Source organism: Miniopterus natalensis, chromosome 17, assembly GCF_054644295.1.
Source record: "Miniopterus natalensis isolate mMinNat1 chromosome 17, mMinNat1.hap1, whole genome shotgun sequence".
NCBI lineage: Eukaryota > Metazoa > Chordata > Mammalia > Chiroptera > Miniopteridae > Miniopterus > Miniopterus natalensis.
Window position 1 is genome coordinate 38,281,629 of NC_142097.1, and position 21,013 is coordinate 38,302,641.

The 21,013-nt window shown below is 45.4% G+C and overlaps 1 protein-coding gene across 1 annotated transcript in view; it reads left to right on the forward strand.

The window, feature by feature from the left end:
* Positions 1 to 21,013, forward strand: part of CEP112 (centrosomal protein 112) — a 214,867-nt gene that overhangs the window by 161,137 nt on the left and 32,717 nt on the right. Inside the window, exon 22 of the mRNA XM_016214517.2 lies at positions 641 to 790. Within this exon, the coding sequence (XP_016070003.2) occupies positions 641 to 790 (150 nt within the window). The remainder of the gene's footprint in view (positions 1 to 640; positions 791 to 21,013) is intronic.

Genomic DNA, 21,013 nt, shown 5'->3' on the forward strand with positions numbered 1-21,013 from the left:
AACCAGTTAGTGCAGCCATTGTTCTGACTGCGTGGTTCAAATCCTGCCTGTCCCCTCGGTTGGATGTCATCTTCAACAACATAAAATACGTGACCTCTTTCTGCGCCTCTGTTTCCCCATCGGTAGCAGATGGGCGGTGAGCATGGTTGCCTCCCCGGGAGCCTAAAGCGCTTAGCACGGTCACAGGCATTGGTGGAGACTCAGACATGGCTGTGTAGATAGAGCAGAGTAACTATGGAAAACGAACTCTGTTCATTGTTTTCTTTGGTTATTCCAGTTCAGAGTAGTAGGAAAGGCTTTTCTCATTCTAATAAGTATATTTCTCAGTAAAATAAAATCAGACGCGTTTCATATTCTGGAGATCACAGATGTTTTTCTGTTGGTGAGTAAATATTGTGGAATGTTATCGTGGAAACATCTTCCAAGCATATTTGGCTCAGCAGTTGCTCACCACTCACCATTTTATTACAGCTTTTTATTGGGTGGAATTTCATGCATTGTCATGTGTGATATGTTAATTGACAATATTCAGTGCGAGAAACTGAGTTTTGCCAGCGCTGTCCTCTTGTCGAGCATAAGCACGTATGAAACACGCCTCTCGCTGAGGAATGCAAGTGACAGCATGCCCTTGTCGTTGTAGACCATCGCCGAGCTCCAGGCGGCCGTTTCCTCCCTGCGAGAGGAGAGCAGCCGGCAGCAGCTCGCTGCAGAGAGGCGGCTGCAGGACGTCACCCAGAAGTTCGAAGATGAGAAGCAGCAGCTGATTAGAGACAATGAGCGAGCAGTCAAGGTAATCGGAGGCTCCGGGAACCGGTGGTACCGGCTGCTGCGGCGCAATTAACGGGAGGCTGAGGGCTGGCGGCGGGCGGATGAATGCAGGTATCCGGCTTGTTCGCACAGCCAGTGGTGATTCCATTCACTGGCCCCTACCTTTGATGTATCCGGTGACTCAGGCCTGCTTCCTCTCGGAGATCACATGCCAGCATCAAGAGTCATTTTTGGCCAGCCCTATCCACTCACATTGAACAAATATTCGACAACTGCCTGGGCCTCTTTCTTGAGAACCACTTTGGAACCGTCTCTTGACATTAGGATGACTCTTTAGGCCAGAACTGCTGGCTAATAAATTCAGAAGTCAGCTTCCAATTTACATCCCAATCTCTGCCCACATCCTTTTATTATGCATTTGTGTAGTGAGAAATAACCTGTTGGGGGTTGGGAATGCCAGCCATTTGATGTGATCTGACAGTGCAGGGGAGGTGCCTGGTTGCCGAGAACCTAGGTGGTTTCTAACCAGCTTCAGAGAGTCACACCTTTCAGAGAACAGAAAAACCCCTGCACCCCGATCCTCCAGGTGATAGGCAGTCGGATCTCCACGTGGGTTTTCCTTGGCTTCACAGCAGTGAATGTTACTGTGAGTGTCTGCCTCAGGTGGTGTTTAATCTGCGAGGATATGCATCTGGAAACCTTTATAAATAAGATTTAAAAGAGAGCAAAAATTTTTAAAGAATTCCCAGCAAAAGATTATTTTTCAGTGACTTTGTTAGCGCAATGCTTAAAGCATGTGGAGTCAGCATACAAAGCAAAGAAAAAGAGAAGAAACATTTGGGTTTTATCACTGCCCTTTCTTGCCTACCCCCATCTCGCTTTCTGTAGCCTGTTGTGGGTGATCTGAGTAATTTAGGGAAAAGTTAGTGTTCATGTAAGTTATTTTCATATATATACCCTTTAAGCCTGGCAACATGAATAGAGTGAAAAACCTTAAGGTATGACAAAACCTTGGAAGCCATTATATCCAGCCTCCTCACTTTAGAAGAAAGGACTTATTTTATTTTGTAATTGAGATTTTTCCTATGTATTTCCATCTGTGAGCTTTTTCTTTCCCCCTACATGTGATATGAGACATTGTTTGATATTAGAAGCCTCTTTGACTCCTTTATAATATTTAATAAGGAACCTGTGTTAGTCAGCTATTGCCATGGTAATGCTCCATAAGAAACAATCCCCCAAACTCAGTGACTTAAAAAAACTGATATTCATTTTTCTTGCAAGGTGTCTACAGACCTCTGGTGTGGTTCAGCTGCAGGCTGTGGACTGGCTGGGTTTGAGTCCAGGCTTTAGATTGGGCTCAGACCTGCTGTGCATATCTGCACAACCTCCTTGGATACCTAGCTGTCTGAGCTGTCCTCCTGGTGGTGGATGATGGGCATGGGAAAGGATGGGCAGGAGAAAACCTCTGCAGCCTCAGTCTCATTCCCACTGCCATCACTGGGCAGGGAAATGATGTGCCCGCTCCAGGGAGAGCGTGAGTGTCTAGGAACAATGATTCCATCTGCCACGTAACCAGCCCCTGAAGCCCCTCACCCCACGGCAGCGCTCTCCCAGTCCAGCCACCCCGAAACCCCCCTCCCACTCCCATGCCATCTGCTCTGTGGCCTCTCGGCACTTAAACGCCGGCTCTGTGTGCTCTCCCTAGACAGTCTCGCCCCCTCGTGTGAGTGTCCATGCAAATGACTTGAATTTGCACCGATTCGCACCTCCCCCCAGACTCTTCGTGGGCTCAGTCCACGGTTCTGACTACTGTTCCACATTTTCACGTGGGCAGTCCAGAGGCTGCCCAACCGAGGCGTATCGCGAACAGAATTTATCTCCCTCCCCCTCTTCCCTACCCGCAGCCTGTTCTTCCTCTCCTATCGATTATCTGAACTAAAGCCTCCCTCACCCCCGTCACTCAAGTCAGGTTCCAGAAGTCCCCTTGAGCGAATCCCTCCCCTCCTTTGCCTCTCTGAGGTCACTTCCTAGAACTAATGCCTAACTGTCTCCAAACGCATCTCCATTTCCCAGCCACTGGTTCCTGCCTTCTTAGTCAGACCTTCGTCATCTTTGACCCTGCGCACTGCTCTCCCTGCTAGGCAGAACCACTGGCAGTTGCTCGACCCTCTTAAATCTCCCACACTGTCCATAAAGTGACCATACGAATATGGGCATGTGATTTGCTCCCTAAAATCCATCACTGGCCTTCTGTGGCCTGCAGGGTGGTTCACACTCATCAGCCAGGCATATGAAACACTCTGGGACCCAAACCAGGGATCATCAAGGTGGTGTCCTCGGACTCCTATGGGCTTCTGACACTGTTTTAGTTGTCAGAGTTATTTTCATAATAACACCAAAGTGTCCCTTGCCTTTTCACTTTTCACGGTATAAAAGCAGCTATGTGAAAATAACTCAGATCTTTGATAACAGGGATATATTTGCCCGGTTAGGCAGCTCTAACACAGCACCCCACAGCTTGGCTCGTATGCTCCTGGAAGGCCCCCAGAAGTCTGTCCACTGAAGCCAAGTCATCTAAAGTTAGTTAGCACGTCCTCGGCTCCCAGAGTTCACTGGGGGAGCTGGAGGAAGCGGTTCTGTAGATGGAGCGCACAACATTGTGCTGGCCCCGCCGCCCTGCCAGGGCTGAGCCCTTTCTTTGAAGCTAGTGTATTGAAAGTTCCTCACTGTGAAGCCAGATGTCCAAGCAGAGATTTCATATCAAGGAGAAATGTTGTCAAATTTTTGCTCGCAGGCACAGAAAAGAGGTTTGAGAGCATTGATGCTCTCTCCCTCGGCCACTGACCGCAGTTCACAGGGAAAGGTCGGCTGCCAGTGGGGTGTCTAGAAATCTGGTCTGTGTTACCAGAAGGGCTTGAGGGGGGGAAGGAATATTTCATAAGATTGGGCAATTCTCACTGTGCTAAAAGCTTACAGGAATCTATTTCCCAAAGAATGAAATTGCGAGGCTCATAGCGGGGTCTCAGCAAAATTGAGAAACAGAAAGAAAGCTCGGTGCCCAGCATCCAGGCCTTTGTGTAGGACCTGTTAGTTATTTCATTCTCGCCTCCCCTGCATGCACATCCCAAGGGCGCAGAGGGAAGTGGCCCTTTCTTTGTGTCCTCCTGAATTAGAAGTAATAATGCTAAGAATAGAAATACATTTTCCGTCCCACCCAGGAAGGCTCGGCTGCTCACTCAGAAAGGAAGGCAGAGCCATTCAGCCAGAGTAGCATGAAGCATCCATGCCATCTTCCAGGAAGGACGCCCTGGGAAATAAGTTTGGGTACAGTGTGGCAGGGAATGATGTCCTTGCCTCCTAAGGCAGGGGGAAGCAAAACAAGTGAGCCAAGAAACAATGAACAAATCATTTTACCTTTTCTCCAGTTCTGCTCGCTGGCACATTTTTATTTCATTTAAAGACTAGTTGAAGATTATTTGTTCAGTGGACATAATCCTTCAAACTGTGAAAAATATTTTTAGCCTCTGGAACACTGCCTTAAGGAACCATTAGGGTTTGATGAGTGAATGCATGAGTGACTGAGGGAGGGATGGAGAGAATCAGGTGAAAACAAGGACTCCACCAGGAGTAGGGGAATTTTACTCTTTAGAAGCTGCTCTGTGGCTATTTGTGGTTAATATTATCCCATCGTTCAAAACATGCGTTGCTCTGGTTAATCAAATACTGGAATACATAGGCATCATTTAGTTTTTAGTATTTAAAAAATTAACAAATAACTAGAAATATTTTAATGCTTAATAATTCTGAACTATATAAGAAACCATTTCAAAGTCAATGTGGTGAGCATAATGAGCGCTGGAATGTAAATTGTGAGCCTGAACAACCCAAATTACTGAACGATTGCTGTGTACGTTGTACGTGAGTAGTTACACAGAATTATGTATATTTACATACACGTGTATATTCAGAAGCATGGCGTTATGTAGAATCCTAATTATCAAAGGACTTGATAGTGATTTAATATACTCATCATAAACTAGTCAACTACATAAACTGGTCAAACTACATAAAGTAGTTTGGGATGTCTTGATTTAATTGGCTGTTTTCCCCACTCTCTCTGGCAGAGGCTGGGCTTCTGCTCAGTCTCTGGGGATTCTTGACCAGCCTCTTTCACCATTATCAGTGTTGAATTTCACACCTCTTCATTTAACCATCATGATGTTATCTGTTGCTTCTCAGGATTTATTCCTAAAGAATTTGGTGCTTTGCTCTTGTCTTCTGTACTCCATCCCCCAACTTCAGCATTGGTGACTGTGACACCCAGTAGAAGCGCTGGCCCCACCTGGGGGGACCTGCTGGATACGCACTATGGAGATCGGTGCACGCAGCTATAGGCCTCAAACATTCATCAGCATACCACTGCCACAACAGCTCCCTTTCCCCCACTTTCTTGATGAAATTGACTTTTAGTGCTCATGCCCATGGTGAAGGTGACCCTCAACCCTTCTCAGCACAAGGGGAGTGGGTTGGACAGGTGGACAGGTGGGATTCCATTGTCCCTCTTGCTACTCTTCCTAGCTGGCGACCAGCCACTTGCTCTGCTTTTTCTGATGTGTCTGATTCAGCTCTTCCAAATATTCCCTTAAAGTCCCTATTCTAATCCCAGTATCATACAGAAAATGAGCCAAGTAACTGGTCACCGTTCCTTTAAATGCAGTGGTGTTTCCGGCCTCTACTTCTCTCACTCCGTGTAGCATGTGACTGTAGTGACCAGCAGTCTTCCTTCTGGCATGGGGTTTAGCAGGCTTTTTCCAATAAAGGGCTGGATGGTTCATATGGGCCATACAGGCTCTGTAGCAATTACTCAGCTCTTGAAAACAGCCTTAAACTATATGTCAAAAAGTGGGTGTGGCTATGTGTCAATAAAACTTTATTTACAGAACAGGCCAGGTTCCAAATTTGGCCTCTGGGCCATAGTTCACCAACCCTTGCTCTAGAAGTTCAGTCGTGTCTTGGTTTATATGACACTCCTCCTCTCCCTCCTCATGGGTGGTTCCTCAGGCCGCATCCTGGGCTTCGCTTCCCCTTTCCCTTCCACGGCGCGCTCATCTCCTCTGTGACTTCAGCTGTCACTTCTACTGGGATAGTCCCCAGAAGCCTTGGCCTGGCTCCTGCTTGGATCCGATATCACACGCTGCCAGGAAATCATCTTTGGGAGGATTCACGCCGATTTCAAACTCGGTAACTACAACATTGAACTATCATCTCCCTGTCCAACTTGGCTCTTCTTTGCAGTCTCTCAGGGTTACCTGTCTTTCTTTTTCCTGTCAGACACTCTGGGCCCATCTTTGCCCTTCCTTTTCTTCATCCCAGGTCATCTCCAGCCCACCAGGGTCCTAGAATGTATTTCTCATTCCTCCTATATGACCCTGTTCCGGGCCCTTCTCAACTCGCGATTGATGGAAAGCAGCCTCCTCTCAGCTGGTGACCCTGCCAGAAGCCCTCAGCTCCAGTCGAGCGTGGGGAACTCTGCCAGAGAAACCTTGTCCATGATTGGCCTGCCCTAAGAGCACTTAGAAATAGTGGGAAAAGGCTGGCAAGCCAGTGGACAAAAAGAGCACACAGAGTTCACAGACGGAAAGTAACACCCCACAGGCATGTGACAGCATCTTACTTTCACTCATAATCAAAGAAATGTAGGTCAAAATGCCAAAGTTTTGAAGGGCCTGGCTGCCACGTGATGGGCATAAATTGTGAATTTGCAAACTACCCAGTGATGCACCGCTGTCTGGAGTGCAGCTCTTGGAGGGCAGTGTGGGGGTATCTGCTACCATTTTCAGTGCACAGAACCTGTGGCCCAGCAGTTCCACTAATAGGAGCTGATGTACAATATATTTTTGAGCAAAAGGCTAGGGAAGAAAATGAATTATGATACATTCATACAATGGAATATTATGGGGGCATGTGAAAATGAGACAAGATTGCCAATACGTAGTGAGTGAAGAAGGCAGAATGTCATACGTTGAAAATTTCCTGAATGGGTCCAAAAATGGGTAACTGGTTATTTGGGGGGTATAGGACTTTTGATACTTTTGATGATATTTTAATTCCTCACAATGTCATATTACTAAGTTTAATTGAGAGGATTGCTTATAACGTCAAGGTCAAACTCCTCTGCCCGGCGTTGCAGAGCCCACCCAGACTTCTCAGCGCTCCTCAGTGGGCACATTCAGTTCTAGTCCACTGGTCTGTTCACTGTCCCCAGTGCCTGTCAGTGCCCACGTCCTGCCTCCACTCATGCTGCATACCTCCCTCCTCACTGCAGCCTCCTCTTCATCCTCTGATTGTCAGGTATCAGCAAGGCCACCTCAAGATCCTAGCTACCTCCTCCATGAAGACTCCTGGCTGCCCCCATCCCTGGGGTCCTTTTTTATGAAGTTCCATTATCAATGCTTAGTGTTGGCAATGATTCGCTCAATGTTTATGTCTCATACTTCTGGTTTCTGCATAGCACCCACAGTACTGTGCACCCCAAAATAAGACATAGCTGATATTCAAAATCTCTAGTCATTAAATGCTGAATTTTGTCTATTATTGGTTTTTTGTTAAGGCAGCTTTAAGCACATTAGCACCAACCTTGCAGGTAAAAGAAGTAGGGATTCTCTCTCTCACACACACACACACACACACACAGAATGCAGTGAAATATCTAGGCCTTTGGGTTAGCAAAGGCCTCTCTCAAGATGCAGGCATCCTTGATGTTTTAACATAGCCTGCTACTTGGAGTCATTCACACCCGAATAAGATTTTCTTCCTAACAATTAGATGAGCTCATCTCACTGGAAGGACTAGAAAGTTGAGGGGGAGCGGCTCAAGAGTAATTTAGGAACCTGAGGAATGGAGCTCAGACGTCTTCAGGGGTGGGGTAGGCAGCCTGGAGGGCAGCAGAAGAGGCCCCGGTGGGAGAGGGGAGGGGCTGGCCTGGGATGGGAGGAAGAGCCCTGGAGCAGGATGACTTGTTGTTGGACTTGGTTTCAGATCATCTTGGTTGCTACAGAAGTTTAGCACCTGACTCCATAAGTATTTCTGTCGTATATGGCCCTATGTTTACATGTGTAAGTTGAGATTATAAGGATATTTTTAAAGAAGGAATTGGAATGTATGTATATGTGTGTGTGAGTATATATACTTTTCCAAAAAAGATAAAATGCATATACCCATGTACATACATACGTATGTATTTTTCACCAATTATTATACATTGTCAGTGAGGGAGAAAGTGAAGCCATGAATAAGCAGTTGTATTATCATAACCGATTCTGCATAAACGCGCCTCATAAATCCTGGAAACGTCTTCAGCTGGGCCCAGCTCACTGTGCTTTACATTTAGATAGTGATATTTTTAGAGATTTGTTGCATAAGGAAATATCTAATGAGAGAGTTAATCTATACAGCTTTACACAGTTTCCAGGGCACTAAATCAAAATCAATAAATTAATAAAAAAAGCCTGGTTTTATACACACATCATGTTTTCCAAATGTGTATAATTGGAACAAAATAATGGGATGCTGTCTGTCAAGCCATCAGAAAAGACCAAAATGTTATTTGCAGGGTTGTCAGTAGGAGGCCGCTGCTATCATAGCAGCCTTACTAGCAGCTGAAACTAAAGATCTGGAGCGAGAGATCTGGGTGGTTGGTGGGTTGCAGGAATGCTTTCATGTTGGGAGCACAGAGGGAAGAGGAATTAAAAACAAAGAAACAGCCCCCGTTTCCTTCAAGAGAGAGAGAACCATTTGCTTTTATGTCTCTGTCACTTGCTCCAGGAGTCTTCATAGAGCCCTCCAGCCACCCAAATAAATATTCATGTGGCTGCTCAACATCTCATTAATAAAACAGGATTTGGTGGTAAAATATTTCAGGGTAACATATGATTTGCATCTCACCCTTGTTTAACTTTAAATCTCAAGCAATTAATAAATTAGGCTCAAGAGCTTTTTAAGAGGTAACATCTTCCATGCACCACAAATTGCATTATTTTTATGTGTAAATAATGATGAAAGGAGAGATCGTTCCTTTGATGTCTATTAAACTACGCTGTAAAATATGCAGAAAACATTCTTGAGTTCAGCTGGAGCCAAAACAAATAGACTAGTTCATAAAACAAAGCAGCAGCATTCTTAGCAACAAGCCTTATTTTTCTCCCCTTCCCAATTGCTCTTTCTTGTCTTCTCTTCTTGCCGTTCCTAGTGGCAGATTCATTCCAAATTCAAAAGCGGAGCCAGCCTGTGTTTTCTCACCCAGAGAGCTGGGTTCTTGGTTCCTCCCCACGAGCTCGCCTTCCTGTGCAGACAGACCTTGCTGGGCTGCCAGTCTTCGTGCAGCAAATCATTTTTGTCAGTAGTATCTCACTGTTGCTTAAAAACTAGTTTCAGATTTTAGCAAATATTGGTATGCCTCAGAGAGGTGTACTTAGTTACTTCTCTATTTTCCAAGTTGGCTTATCTAGTTTCATTTTATTTTTAAATCATATTTGCAAATACTTATTTACAAAGTCTCTGAGTTTGGCCTAATTTTTTCTTGGAATAGGTAATAAATAGTATCTAAGTTCCTGTCCACCATGGAAAGGACACAGAAACAGTTTGGGCTCCTGTTAGAATATAAAATAAATTCATTATTAACATCATAATGTAGTTTCCAAGAGGAAAGCGATTATTTTGAGAATACATTTCATTCAGATGACTTTCTATGAAAAAATCCAGGGATCAATACAGTGTTCTTTATCTTTGGAAGCCACCAGCACAGTGGAATGGAGATGGCATACCCTGTGCTGTTTTGAGTAATTTTCCAACTATTGCCCATCTGTGAAGTGTGTGAACCCAGTTTTCTTAATGTTGCCACTTTCATTTTTCTAAGGCTCAAAACATCCTTCTGCACTATCTTCCATGTATTGCGTTAGAGAGAGGTAGAGCGCTTCCTAAAGTGGGTTCTGGAGCCAGACTGCCTGGGTTCAAGTCTGGGCTCCACTGCTTAGAAACCTTGGGGCCTCCAAGTCACTTAACCTCTCTGTGCCTCAGTTTCCTCGTTTCAAAAAATGGAACTAATAAGACTTAGAGGAGGAGCTGTGAGATTTAATGAATTAATTCTCGAAAAACATTTAGAATAGTGCCTTTTCAAATCTTTCATATACATAATTGTTAAAAGCCCCTATCCAATAAGAGTCTGAGGTATGTTCAAACATATCCCACATGAAGTAAACCTCTCTCAGTCTCTTCTAGTTACTGTCTACACTCCACTCCTACTTGTTTTTTACTACTTTACAATCTGACTTGGGGCCCTGCCAGAAACTCCACAAAACTGCTCTTTGGGTTGACATGGCATCCTTGTAGCTAAGTCCGCTGGGAACGCCATCCTTGTCTGCCTGATTCCCCTGCAGCATCTGACTCAATAGCAGGCTGTTCCCTCCTGTCACGTTAATGGCCCCTCGTTGTCTGTCTTGCCCTCAACCCCTGTTGTTCCCAGTATGGGTGTGTGGAGGGGGGTGTGGCAGTGTGCTGTCAGCTTTCCTTACTCTTTAGATTCAGTGACCTCATGTAGGCCGTCTCATCCACCCATATTTTCACAACTGGGAACTTTCTATCTGTAGCCCAGTTCTCCCAGCTCTTACTGCATCCCAGGTCTTCCTGGAAGCTTCCTGGATATCTCCACAGATCTCGGCATGCCCCCCAGACCTGACACTCACCACGTCCAAAACCGAAGTTATCTGAACCACCTCACACCTGCTTCTGCTCCTGTGTTCCCAAGTGCAGTCAATGGCACTGTCGCCTGTTTGACCCAGCCAGAACCCTGGGCTCGAGCTTGCTCTCCTACTCTGTCATTTCCTACAGAGAGCCGGTTGCCTGGTTCTGGCCCTCATGTTGGCTCACCCTCTTCTTTGCATCTGCAGGGCCCTTTCCCTGGTGCAGGGATGCACCAGCTCTCTCAAATTCTGAGCAGGCTCCCGCCCCCAGGGTTGCCCCCCTCATCCCGCCTCTGCACCACACCCAGAGTGACCTTTGCTTTACAGGTCCCCAGGGGCCTAAGGATGCAGCCCAGATGCTCTAACAAGGCTTAAGTTTCCATGACCGCCTGACTGTCTCAGCCATCTCAGCCCTTCGCTCCTTGCAGTCCCCACTCCCACTGTCCCTCTGTCCCTCAACTCTGCACTTCACCTATGACGAACTTGCTGTCATCTCCAGTTCCTGCCCCTTCCCCTGTCTGACTCTTGATCCTCCAGGTCTCATCTTAGATGTCTCTGTCCCTAGGAAGACCTCCTTGGCCATTCCAGCCTCCCAAGACTGGAATTTTTTGGCCTATGTCCAAAAAAAGGTTAAACCAAATCTGCCCCCAACCCCAAATCAACAGAATTTAATACAAGTCCATGTTTAACTACTAGTGAAATAGACATTAAAATAAGGGGCCCATGAAGAGGCCGTCTTCCTAGTGAGACCAGTTGAAGGAGGAGGCACTTTGCAAAAATTTAATCATTGATTATACTCTGTGGAACCATAGTAAATATTTGATTGAAATTAAAATAGTAAACGCAATCTCCAGTTAAGATACAGTAAAAATTCACCTTTATACCCAGCATGTTTGTATAGAGAGTTTAAGAGATGAACCGAATTTTATCTGAATAGAGAAGAATTGTCAGGAAAAATATATTTCCAGGCAAAAGAAAAAAAAATCGGCACCATTTGGTTTTAGAATAAGACCTAGAAAAGCCCACAAGACCTGTTGACTTAAGTGACCTTCCGTGGGAAAGGCAGAGCGAATGGCTGCTTCGCTTGTCTTCCTCTCACTTCTTCTGGCCCCGAGGCCAGGCCCCTGAAACGCCTCCACCTTCCGCCCCCCATGCCTGCGCTCCACACGTATTCTCTAGCTGCTGGTTTCCCGAGAGGTAATGTGCAGGGGAAATTAAAGCTCGAAAGCCAGGGAGCCTGTAAAAAATGACTCAAGAAAAACAATTCGAAGCAGTGTTTTGTACAAAGTGTCCCTACTATTCTGAGGACACTGAGTGAGGCTGCGTCCTGTCAGATGTCTGCCTTGAGGTGAAGCCCACAGCCAGGAAGAAGAGCTGGGGTTCAAACGCCAGAGAGGAAAAACCACTCATCAAACGGAAAGAGAGAAATGTGCAGTGCTCAAAATGCGGCGTTTCTGAAAATCACCAAATCGGTTTCAAAACCTTATTTATGTTCCATTTCTGGAGTCCTTTTGGAGCCCCTCTCTCCCCGGGGCTGAGCAGTTCTTATATCTGAGGTCATTACGGTTGCAAGGGTGTGAGAAAGAGCCCCCGCTGCCCATCCGGCCCTGCCCGGGGCCCTGACGCCCTTTCAAAGGCCACTTCCAGGGACAGCTCGGGCTTCTGGCTTCACAGGAGGACTTCTGAGTGCGCTGTAGTGAGAAGTCCTAAAGTAGACACATTTATTTTGCTGAGGAAATTGTTTCCCAATGAGAGCTGAGTAGCATGTTTCTGGGTAGCACGTTTACAGAGGAGAAGAAGTGAAGGGACTAAGAGGATGACCAGGAACACAAGTGGCCGATTAATGAAGACACTGAGGTCCCATAATTGTAGAAGTTGGGAAAGGGAGGGGCTAGGACGGGGTCACTTTCTGAATCAACTGACAGATGTATAGACTGTTAGGCAGTGTTCATCTGCATATAAGTAGCCAATAGTTATCAAGTCAGTGGTAAAATTTTTGATATTATATAGTCAAAAAAAGAATATAAAAATATCTGGTTTGTTGAAAGTAAATTAGATATACCAATCAGAATTATCTAGAAATGTTTCATGCTTACACCTGGGCAGGAATGTATGTGGTATATACTGTATATCTACAGAGAGAGATTATATTTGGAGCTCATAGGGACCTATTCTCTCAGGAAACATCAAATCCTTTTGGAAGAGGAGAAGGTAAGGTTGCTGCATGTCTTAGGCAAGAAAGGTATTCAGGGCTCAGGGAATTGAGTTGAAGACTCCTTTAGCAAGGTGGCCAAGAAGTGCTATACACAGCAGTGAGCGGCCACAGTTAGAGCGAAGAGGTCGCCAAAGGGTTCCTCAGCTCCTTGGAGAGGAGCTTACAGAAGGAAAGAAAGTCACTTAATATGGGAATAAACCAGTTATTAAGGAATACGGGGTATAGAAATGGACTATACTCGTGAATTTTGCCATCACCTGAGTGTGTTTTGTAGGAATCAACGTGAGGCACAACCACTGGGTATTGCTCTTAAAATAACTTCTAAATTGTTTTTTGGACAGCATAGGTTTTCCTTAACTGGCTATATTTAGATTTTCTTATGTTTTTATTTCTAAAGTTAATATAACTTGTATCCTTTGCATATTTGGTCTTGTAGTTGCCCAAAATAAAGATAGCAATTTCAGAAGGCTGTGTAATAATGTTAATTATATCAGCAGGTTCTAATTGTCTGCATACCTGGTAACACCCCAGACCACTAGCTAGAAAGCCATACTCTACTCACATATTAGGCATTTCCGTAGAGCTCCCAGCATCCTCACTTGCCACATACCATCTCCCGACCTTACTATACAGTTCAGAAACCAGAAAAGGCCACAGGAAGAGTGAGAATGATGAATGCGTGGAGATGGTTGTTTTTGTGGTTTGGGCTGTCTGCGTGGTATGCTTTGAATCCCTCGGATGTGGTTCCCATTTATTCTGTGCCTTGAGTCTACCTTCCAGGGTCGTGTACCCAGTATCCCCCTCCTTCCTACCCAGCACATGCTAGTTCAGCTGGCATAGGTGACCTTTGGCACGAACACAAGCTTCCTTGCGGTTCTGTGCTGCTCACCTAGAGCTCAGCTCGGAGCCCATCCAGTCCTTGCTTTTGAATGGCACTCACAGCACCCACCTAGTCAGGGGACAGACTTGCTCACTCCTCTCTGAGAGTGAAAACTAGAGCAGGGCCCTAACGGCTCGCACCCAGCTTACCTTCTAGCACTATTTTGGTCACAATTTACATTTGCTGGAGAGAGAGCAGAAGGCTTTTTGCTGCTCCAACCCCTTTGAAGGGTTTCATGGCCCAGCAGAAATTACACGTTTGCTGGCCTTGCCAGTCAGGTGGAGGAGGGCAGTGGCCGCACAGTGAGGATGATGGTGCGGGTACCCTGTCCTGTTCCACACTATTTTTGCATGCATTTTAATCTGCCATATTTCTAAGACTTTGAAATTATTCCTGCCTGAGATATAAGCTGTATTAGACATCATCTTCTCCAGGCTACTTTCCACCTGACATAGAAATACAGAATATTTCAGTTTCTGCAGAGATTTTAAAGACATGGAGAGAGAGGTATTTATTTTCTGTCCTGATATTTATCTTCTGTCTGTCTTATTGGTGACACCCTCTTATTTACCTCTGCAAGTGCTGTTTCTTTGGCAGGCAGTTCTCTCCCGGCACCTCTGCCCGTCAAAGCTATAGCTCTGATTCAGGATCTCCCCCGTGCCACCCCCCCGAAGACTTTCCTGATTCCTTGTGCACCCCGTATCACTTTATTTCATATGGGCTTTTTCTGTCTTATTATGAAAACTTCCAAACATACCCGAGAGTAGAGAGCCTAGTACTATGCACTCCCATGTATTAGTCACCTACTTTAACAACACGGATTCAGCCACAATGCCACGGCCTTTTCTCCCTCCCTCCTGTGCTAAAGTACATTGTGTCGTTCTACCCAGTGTGTCTGTCCCGCAGTGCTCTCGGAGAACGTGGACCGTCTCTCACAGAGCCACAGTGCCGATGGCGTCCCTGAGAAGATTCAGTTTTCTTTCAGTGTCATCTACTACCTGCTCCATAATTACGTGCTCCCAGTTGATTTGTCTGAATCAGGGTCCAAACAAGGGCCAAGCATTACACTTGGTTGTTACATATATTACGTTGCGTTTTCCGGCCGGACGCAGACCCTCCCTCATTTTTAGCCCATGCCTTTGGCGTCTCGCAGAGCTGCAGCTGTTGGTGGGATGGCCCGCGTTCTGCATCGACCTGCTCGCTTCTCCGTGGGGCCTTTGACCCTCTTCCTCGGTCCGACCCTCTTCCTTTTGTTCTCTCAGTTGGATGCTTCGGGCACTCACTTCCCCGCCTTTGGTCCTTACCAGGCACCTTCTGTGATACTGTGAAGGTCAGACCACGTCTCATCCAGCTTTCTGCATATGATGTCTATCACATGCTAGGCACTTAAAAACTATTATCCCGTCGAATTGTCTATAAAGAGTTTTGATTCCTCTGGCAAAAATGTGAACTTGGACGTATTCTCAGTGTGAAGAAATTTATATGAGGACTTCAGTTGCCAGAGAACTCGCAATAATGTAGGTCGCTGTTTGCTGGTTTGTACTCGGAGAATTCCAGCCTGGCCTAACGCGCACCTTCTTCTAGCTGAAGAGTCTTGCATTTGGAGCATGATAAAATGTAAATGAAATTTCCTAGTCCCCCTCATTGTTCCTGGGCCCACAGAGAAGCGATCGCAGGAATCAGCTGGATTGCGCAGTCAGCGTGAAAACCAGGTCGCTAATCATTGTTCCGATCAGGAGAATTTAATTCTGCTTAGCAGCTCAGAAATCAGACTGAGAGTCTGACACCAGCACACTCTCACGTGTCCGCGCTGTTGTTGATAACTAACTGCAATCTGAGCTTTAATAACTAACACGGAGTGGAAGCAACTTCAAAAGGGTGCGTGATAAATGTTTTTGACAATGTGTCAGCTGAACATTAAACAGGATCTTGGTAAATCCTCTCATTCTAAGTGGTTTAAACGGAAATTTTTAAACTTCTTTCATGAGTATTGGCTCTGGACAGCACAGTATCCAAGGTTAAAAAAAAAGAACACTTTGGCTGGCATGTAAAATGTACACTCTCTGTTGAAAGTGGAGGTGCTGGAGGCAGGCTCACCGACGGCTCTCTTCCTCCCCACCTTCGGCATTACTAGGAATGTGCCAGCAACCTTCTGAACGACTTCCTTTATCACCTGACATGACCACATACACAAAATCATAAAAATACAGATGACAGATCTAGTAGGAGTAATACTACTCCCCATTGCCATTTTCCAGATTGTCTTATGATGAGAGAGGCAGTTGGAGATGCCAGATCAGAAGAGGATTTGGGAGATAATGTGTGGAGATGAGCTTCAGGAATCATCAGCAGGAAAGCCCTGTTAGAACTAGTGTCTCGTGCCCATTGAGTTTGAACACGTTTCTAGATTTGAAATGTTTCATGGGAGAAATTGATCTTGACTTCAGTTGCAATAGAGGAGAAATCACGGTTGGGTGGGGGGAAATTGGAATGATGCTGCAGGCTCCAGGCATCGCATATGTGAGTGATTAGCCAGGTAAGAAAATGAAGATCTGAACGAATGGCTGTGGGTCCCCTCTTCCCTGGGCTGGCCCGGAGGAGTGACTGAGGCTGAGCAGTTTGCATGCTGTCCACAGACACTGAGCCCAAGTGTCAGCGGTTATCACACTGGCCGAATGAGGAAATTCCTCTGTGATCCCCCAAATCCTAGCTGTGGTTCTTGAACTTGATCCTAGATTTTTCCCACCCGAGATAAGAACTTGTTCACAAGTAGAGCTGCCTGGATGATGGGGGGGATGTGCTTTGAATTTCCTGCAAGCAGTGCACTGGCTACCTTAAGAGGAGATGTGGGAACTGTCAGGATGGCCTGTGTGATGGGAAACGTTAATGAGGCGCTTGCGGAGATTCCAGCTTCCTTAGATCATCAGAGCCTTGGATAGCATGGTTTCTTTTCCTGGAACCTCTGTGAAGACCAGGAAACACTGATTTTTTTAAAAGTGCATCTCTAGGACTTTTAAAGGAAGTTATTGAGGAATTTTAAAGAACCAAAAATAGGTGAGAGAAGAGAGAACACACGAGAATTTTCTTACTGTCTTATTTTTTTTATATTGGCCACAGTGTTTTTGTCTTTAGTCAGTAGCCTAATCAGAACTGTAGCAACCGCTCATATCAAAGTGCAGTTCTCATCTGTGTGGCTTGTTGCAACAACGAAAAAGTTTCCACCTGAAAGGAATTTTGCTTTATGTGAAGCGTAGCATATGTGTTGGGTTAAAACCACCAGAGCTCCCCTTTTCTTCAGGCCAGTTATCACGAGACTGAATTATGAGGCTTTAAAAAAGGTGCTTGCTTGGAATGTGAAAAAAAAATTAAAAACCTGAATGTAAACCATAAAAAAAAATTACACTGTTGTGATTTAAATGCATTAGCGGCCCTGCAGTAACCATGGGTCTGGTTTTCTTTAGATCTACAGTCTGACTCTCCTCCGTTACCGCAGAATCGCCAGTAAAACTGTTCTGTGATTTGTTGTTCATCCTGGGAAGGTCTGAGTGGAGAAATCACTTTAAAAGAAATCTTGACTGGCATTTCAGCTGAAGAAGACTTGTTACTTTTGTTAGTAGATGTAGCCTATTTGAAAAAATAAAATAAAACAGGAGCTAGAGTGGCCTCTGTAAATAGCCAGTGAGACCACCCAGTAAAACTGTCACTCTGCCATTGTGTCACCTTCTTGGCCCCAGATTCGCATCTCCTCCTCTGGGGACAGGACCCAGTCTTCTTGCTGTACCCCAGTTGTTTAAGATGTGATAAAAAAAATAATAAGTCTACAAATCTGACATAAAAATAGTAAGCTTATTGCTTTTATTTCATTTCCCCTTAACTTTTAGTTAGCAGTAGTAGAAAAAAACATATATTTGCTGTTTTTATGTCCTTTTACATGTCAAAGAAAACCTACTCATCAGAAAATACTGTCAGCACCATTTGTAAACTGAATGGAAGTAATGCTACTTAAATGTGGGCATTGTTAAGGTTTAAATGAGAGTCACCCATATTTCCCCTTTATAACTAGTGTCTCTACTGTAGTCTCAGATCAGGGGTCATAGCTGTTGGATGGGTAAACCAATCAGTCGAAGAAGGTCTATATAAAAATGTTATCATCTTAACAGATACTTTTTGACACATATTTTTAAATCATGTCACATGTTTTAAATGTAAAACAGACCATCACCATTAAAAAAATAAATCTGGAATTTTACTGTATGTTAATTACATCTCCATAAAATATAAATAGGCCTTCCCTTCCCAGCTATCTTCTCCTTAGGTCAAACTATGAATTCCACTCCTTGCTTCCTTCACTTTGTGTCCAAAATATACATGGGAAATCCTTCTAGATCCTTCCCACTCACTGGATGATGAATGAATCATCTGTTTTCCCTGAAGTAAGATAGTAAATTCAAACTTCATGAAAGGAAGGCTATGGTGATTTCATGTTTTTTAAGTAGGAATGCTTTAAATTTTTTTATGGAAACTTTCAAACACACAAAAGTAGGGAGAGTAGTATGCAGAACCCCCACCTACCCGTCACCCAGCTTCACCAATTTTCAACAGTTTGCCAGGCTGACTTCTGGGCAGCATCTCTGGTACAGGACTGCCTTTTCTTGCTTGTGAAAGTGCTTAGCTGTGTACACCTTGCTGCTACGAGGCGCCTTCTGCGCTGACGTTGAGGGTCCAGTTTTGTGTCTGTATAGGACAAAACTTAATCCACAGTCTTTTTGCTTGCATACACTTTCATCTAGCCCCTTTAAGTAGGAGGACACTATAATATCCAAGGCTCCCACTTCCCAGAAAACATGCGGAACATGCTCCCTGCTACTGAACCAAGGAAAGAATCCATCTATCCTTTGCCCCTCGATGTATGGCAGGCCCAGGAATATGTGCCCTTGGGCTTCGCAAAAGGCCAGACACAAGCATGGCCAAGACTTGGCAACACAAAATGAGGCAGAATATATGTGTAAAAGATTAAATTTCACGTCCGTGAAGACTGGTTTGAACACTTAAAAAGTGGGAGGGTATGATTGTACAGTCTGTGTACCAGAAACGTGTAGAAGAACGTGACTCAAGTTCCCTGCGCTGACATCTTTCCGAACAGGTTTTTATTTTAATAAGACTGCACTTAGCTCCTTAGTGCATGGTTCTACAGGCTGAGCGGCTTGTTCGAATCATGCTCACAAATTTTACAAGAATAGCACTGACTGTGATACACATTTCCCCCAAATCAATGGCAAAGTTCCAGGACTGTCATGGGCCCCGTTCATGGGTCCATTAGCCACCAGGGCTCCTCCTCACCCTGGAAAGTCCATTAACAAGTAAAATTGTCTGCACCTTCATTTGCTCTAAGTATCTTCATATTCTACACGAACAAATCCAATTGTCCTGTAACCCAGTCCCTTAGGAGTGTGGCAGACCCTCAGTGAGGACTGTCCTCTGAAAGCTCATTATGTCATTCACACTTTTCTTCTGGAAAGTGTCACTCTTTGTTCCCAGCCATCAGAGTGGGCACTGGGGAGCTTCCTAAGCAGGACTTGCCTGGCATCTGATGTCTAAGGGCAGGTTGAACCGGGAGAAAGAGCTGCCTTTTCAGTGATGGTGCAAGTCACCCAGCAGACCTAAGGGACAGGGGATGATTTTGCAGAATAAACAGCTTAACTGTTCCAGTGGTTGTTGATTTTTACCCAACGTTGTACATTCCGTTCTTTAATTATCTTGGGCTTTTCTCAGGAATAAACTGGAAGTTGTGATTTTTTTGTGTCAGACTTGAAGGATTTTGAATAAAGAAGCCACAACTTAGAAGAGGGTTCCCACCGGTACTTACTGAGTGACTGTGGTCATTTTCATAGTCTGATGTCGCATTCCGAGGCTGGAACGCTAATGGCCTAATAATTTTCTAGAATACGAGACTGGGAGCAGCTGCCAGTATAAACTGTCATTTTCTTTTCATCTAGTGCATTTTAACATTTTACAAAAGCGAATTATTATTTGGTTTCTTTCCAGTTTTTAAAACTGATTTTTTAATAGATAATAAAAGTAATTTCTAGACATGCTGCTTTCTGATTAACCTCAGGAAGGCCACGTGTTTTACACCTTTAGTTAAACTCTGAGCAAATTTGAAAAGTGGTACCTTTTTGAAAAGCAGATGTAATTTCACTTCTACTTTGATAGGTTGTTAAAAGCGGCACGTTTAACAGTCCCCTCACTGCGGACTTGGGAGGAACCGGGTCTAACTCTGCTGCCTGTCCTCTTGGCAGCGCTTTGAGCAGGGTCCTGCCACTCTAACTTCATGGTCGTCTCCTGCGCTGAGTTCCTGCCAGTCCTCTCGGCCTCTCCCCGCTGCCTGCTCTCAAGTGTGGGTGTCGCCCAAGGGCAGGTGTTAGAACCGCTTCTCTCTTCGTTTCCCGAGGAAGCGTCCCCACGTGCACCTCTGCCCCTCGCCACTGTTCAGAACCCCCTTCCCAGCATGGCTGGTCCCCTCAGAAGTCCCACCAGCGCATGAAGCTCAGCTTGTCAAAAACCAGATGCCCCACCGCTCTGACTTCCTTCCCGTCACTCCGTCACTTGGTGGTGTCGCTGTTGTCTGGTCATTCAGCGTCAGAGCCTTGTGGTATCTTCCAGTCCCTCCTCTCCCCACTGGCCCTTCGTGATTCCACCGCCCGCATCCCCTTCCCCGTATCCATGCCTCTTTCAGGCCCTCCTGTGGCTGCCTTCTCTTGCACTGCACTTAACCCCCTGACTTCACTGCAGAATGATTTCCTCAGAAGTCAATGAAAAAAACACAATTGGGCATAAATAGTTGCTACCCAACACCCACTCGGTGTGTCCTAGGTGTTCTAAACCCAATGTAGCCCATCTGCCTGCCGCAGCCCTGCCCTTAACCTTCCCCGGCTGCGTGCTCCTACCTGCTCAAGCCAAAATCCTTAGGGTCTTTTTTTTTTTTTTTTCCCCATCTCTGCATCCACATCTCAGGGCTGCCATCTCTATCTTCAAATATATTAGGAATCTGACACTTCCCTCATCCCAAGCTGCTACCATCCTGGGCCAATTCCCCATCATCCTTTCCCAGGATATCTCAGCGGCCTCCACCCTGCCTCCCAGCTCTGCCCTATCCCTCTTCGTTATACTCTCTACAGCAACCAAAGCAGGATCTTCCCACAGCCCTCCACGAGCTTCCCATCTCCCTCTGACTAAAATAGAGAGTTCTTAGCTGCCCTCTGAAGCTTCACTTGACGTGATGTGACTTGACCCTTGTTATATCCCTGACCTTGTTGCTCCCCTGTGCTCACCCTCCACACAGGCCTTTGCGGATTCCTCCCACGTGCACCACAGAGCCTTTGCACATACAGTGCCCTTGCTTGGAAGGTT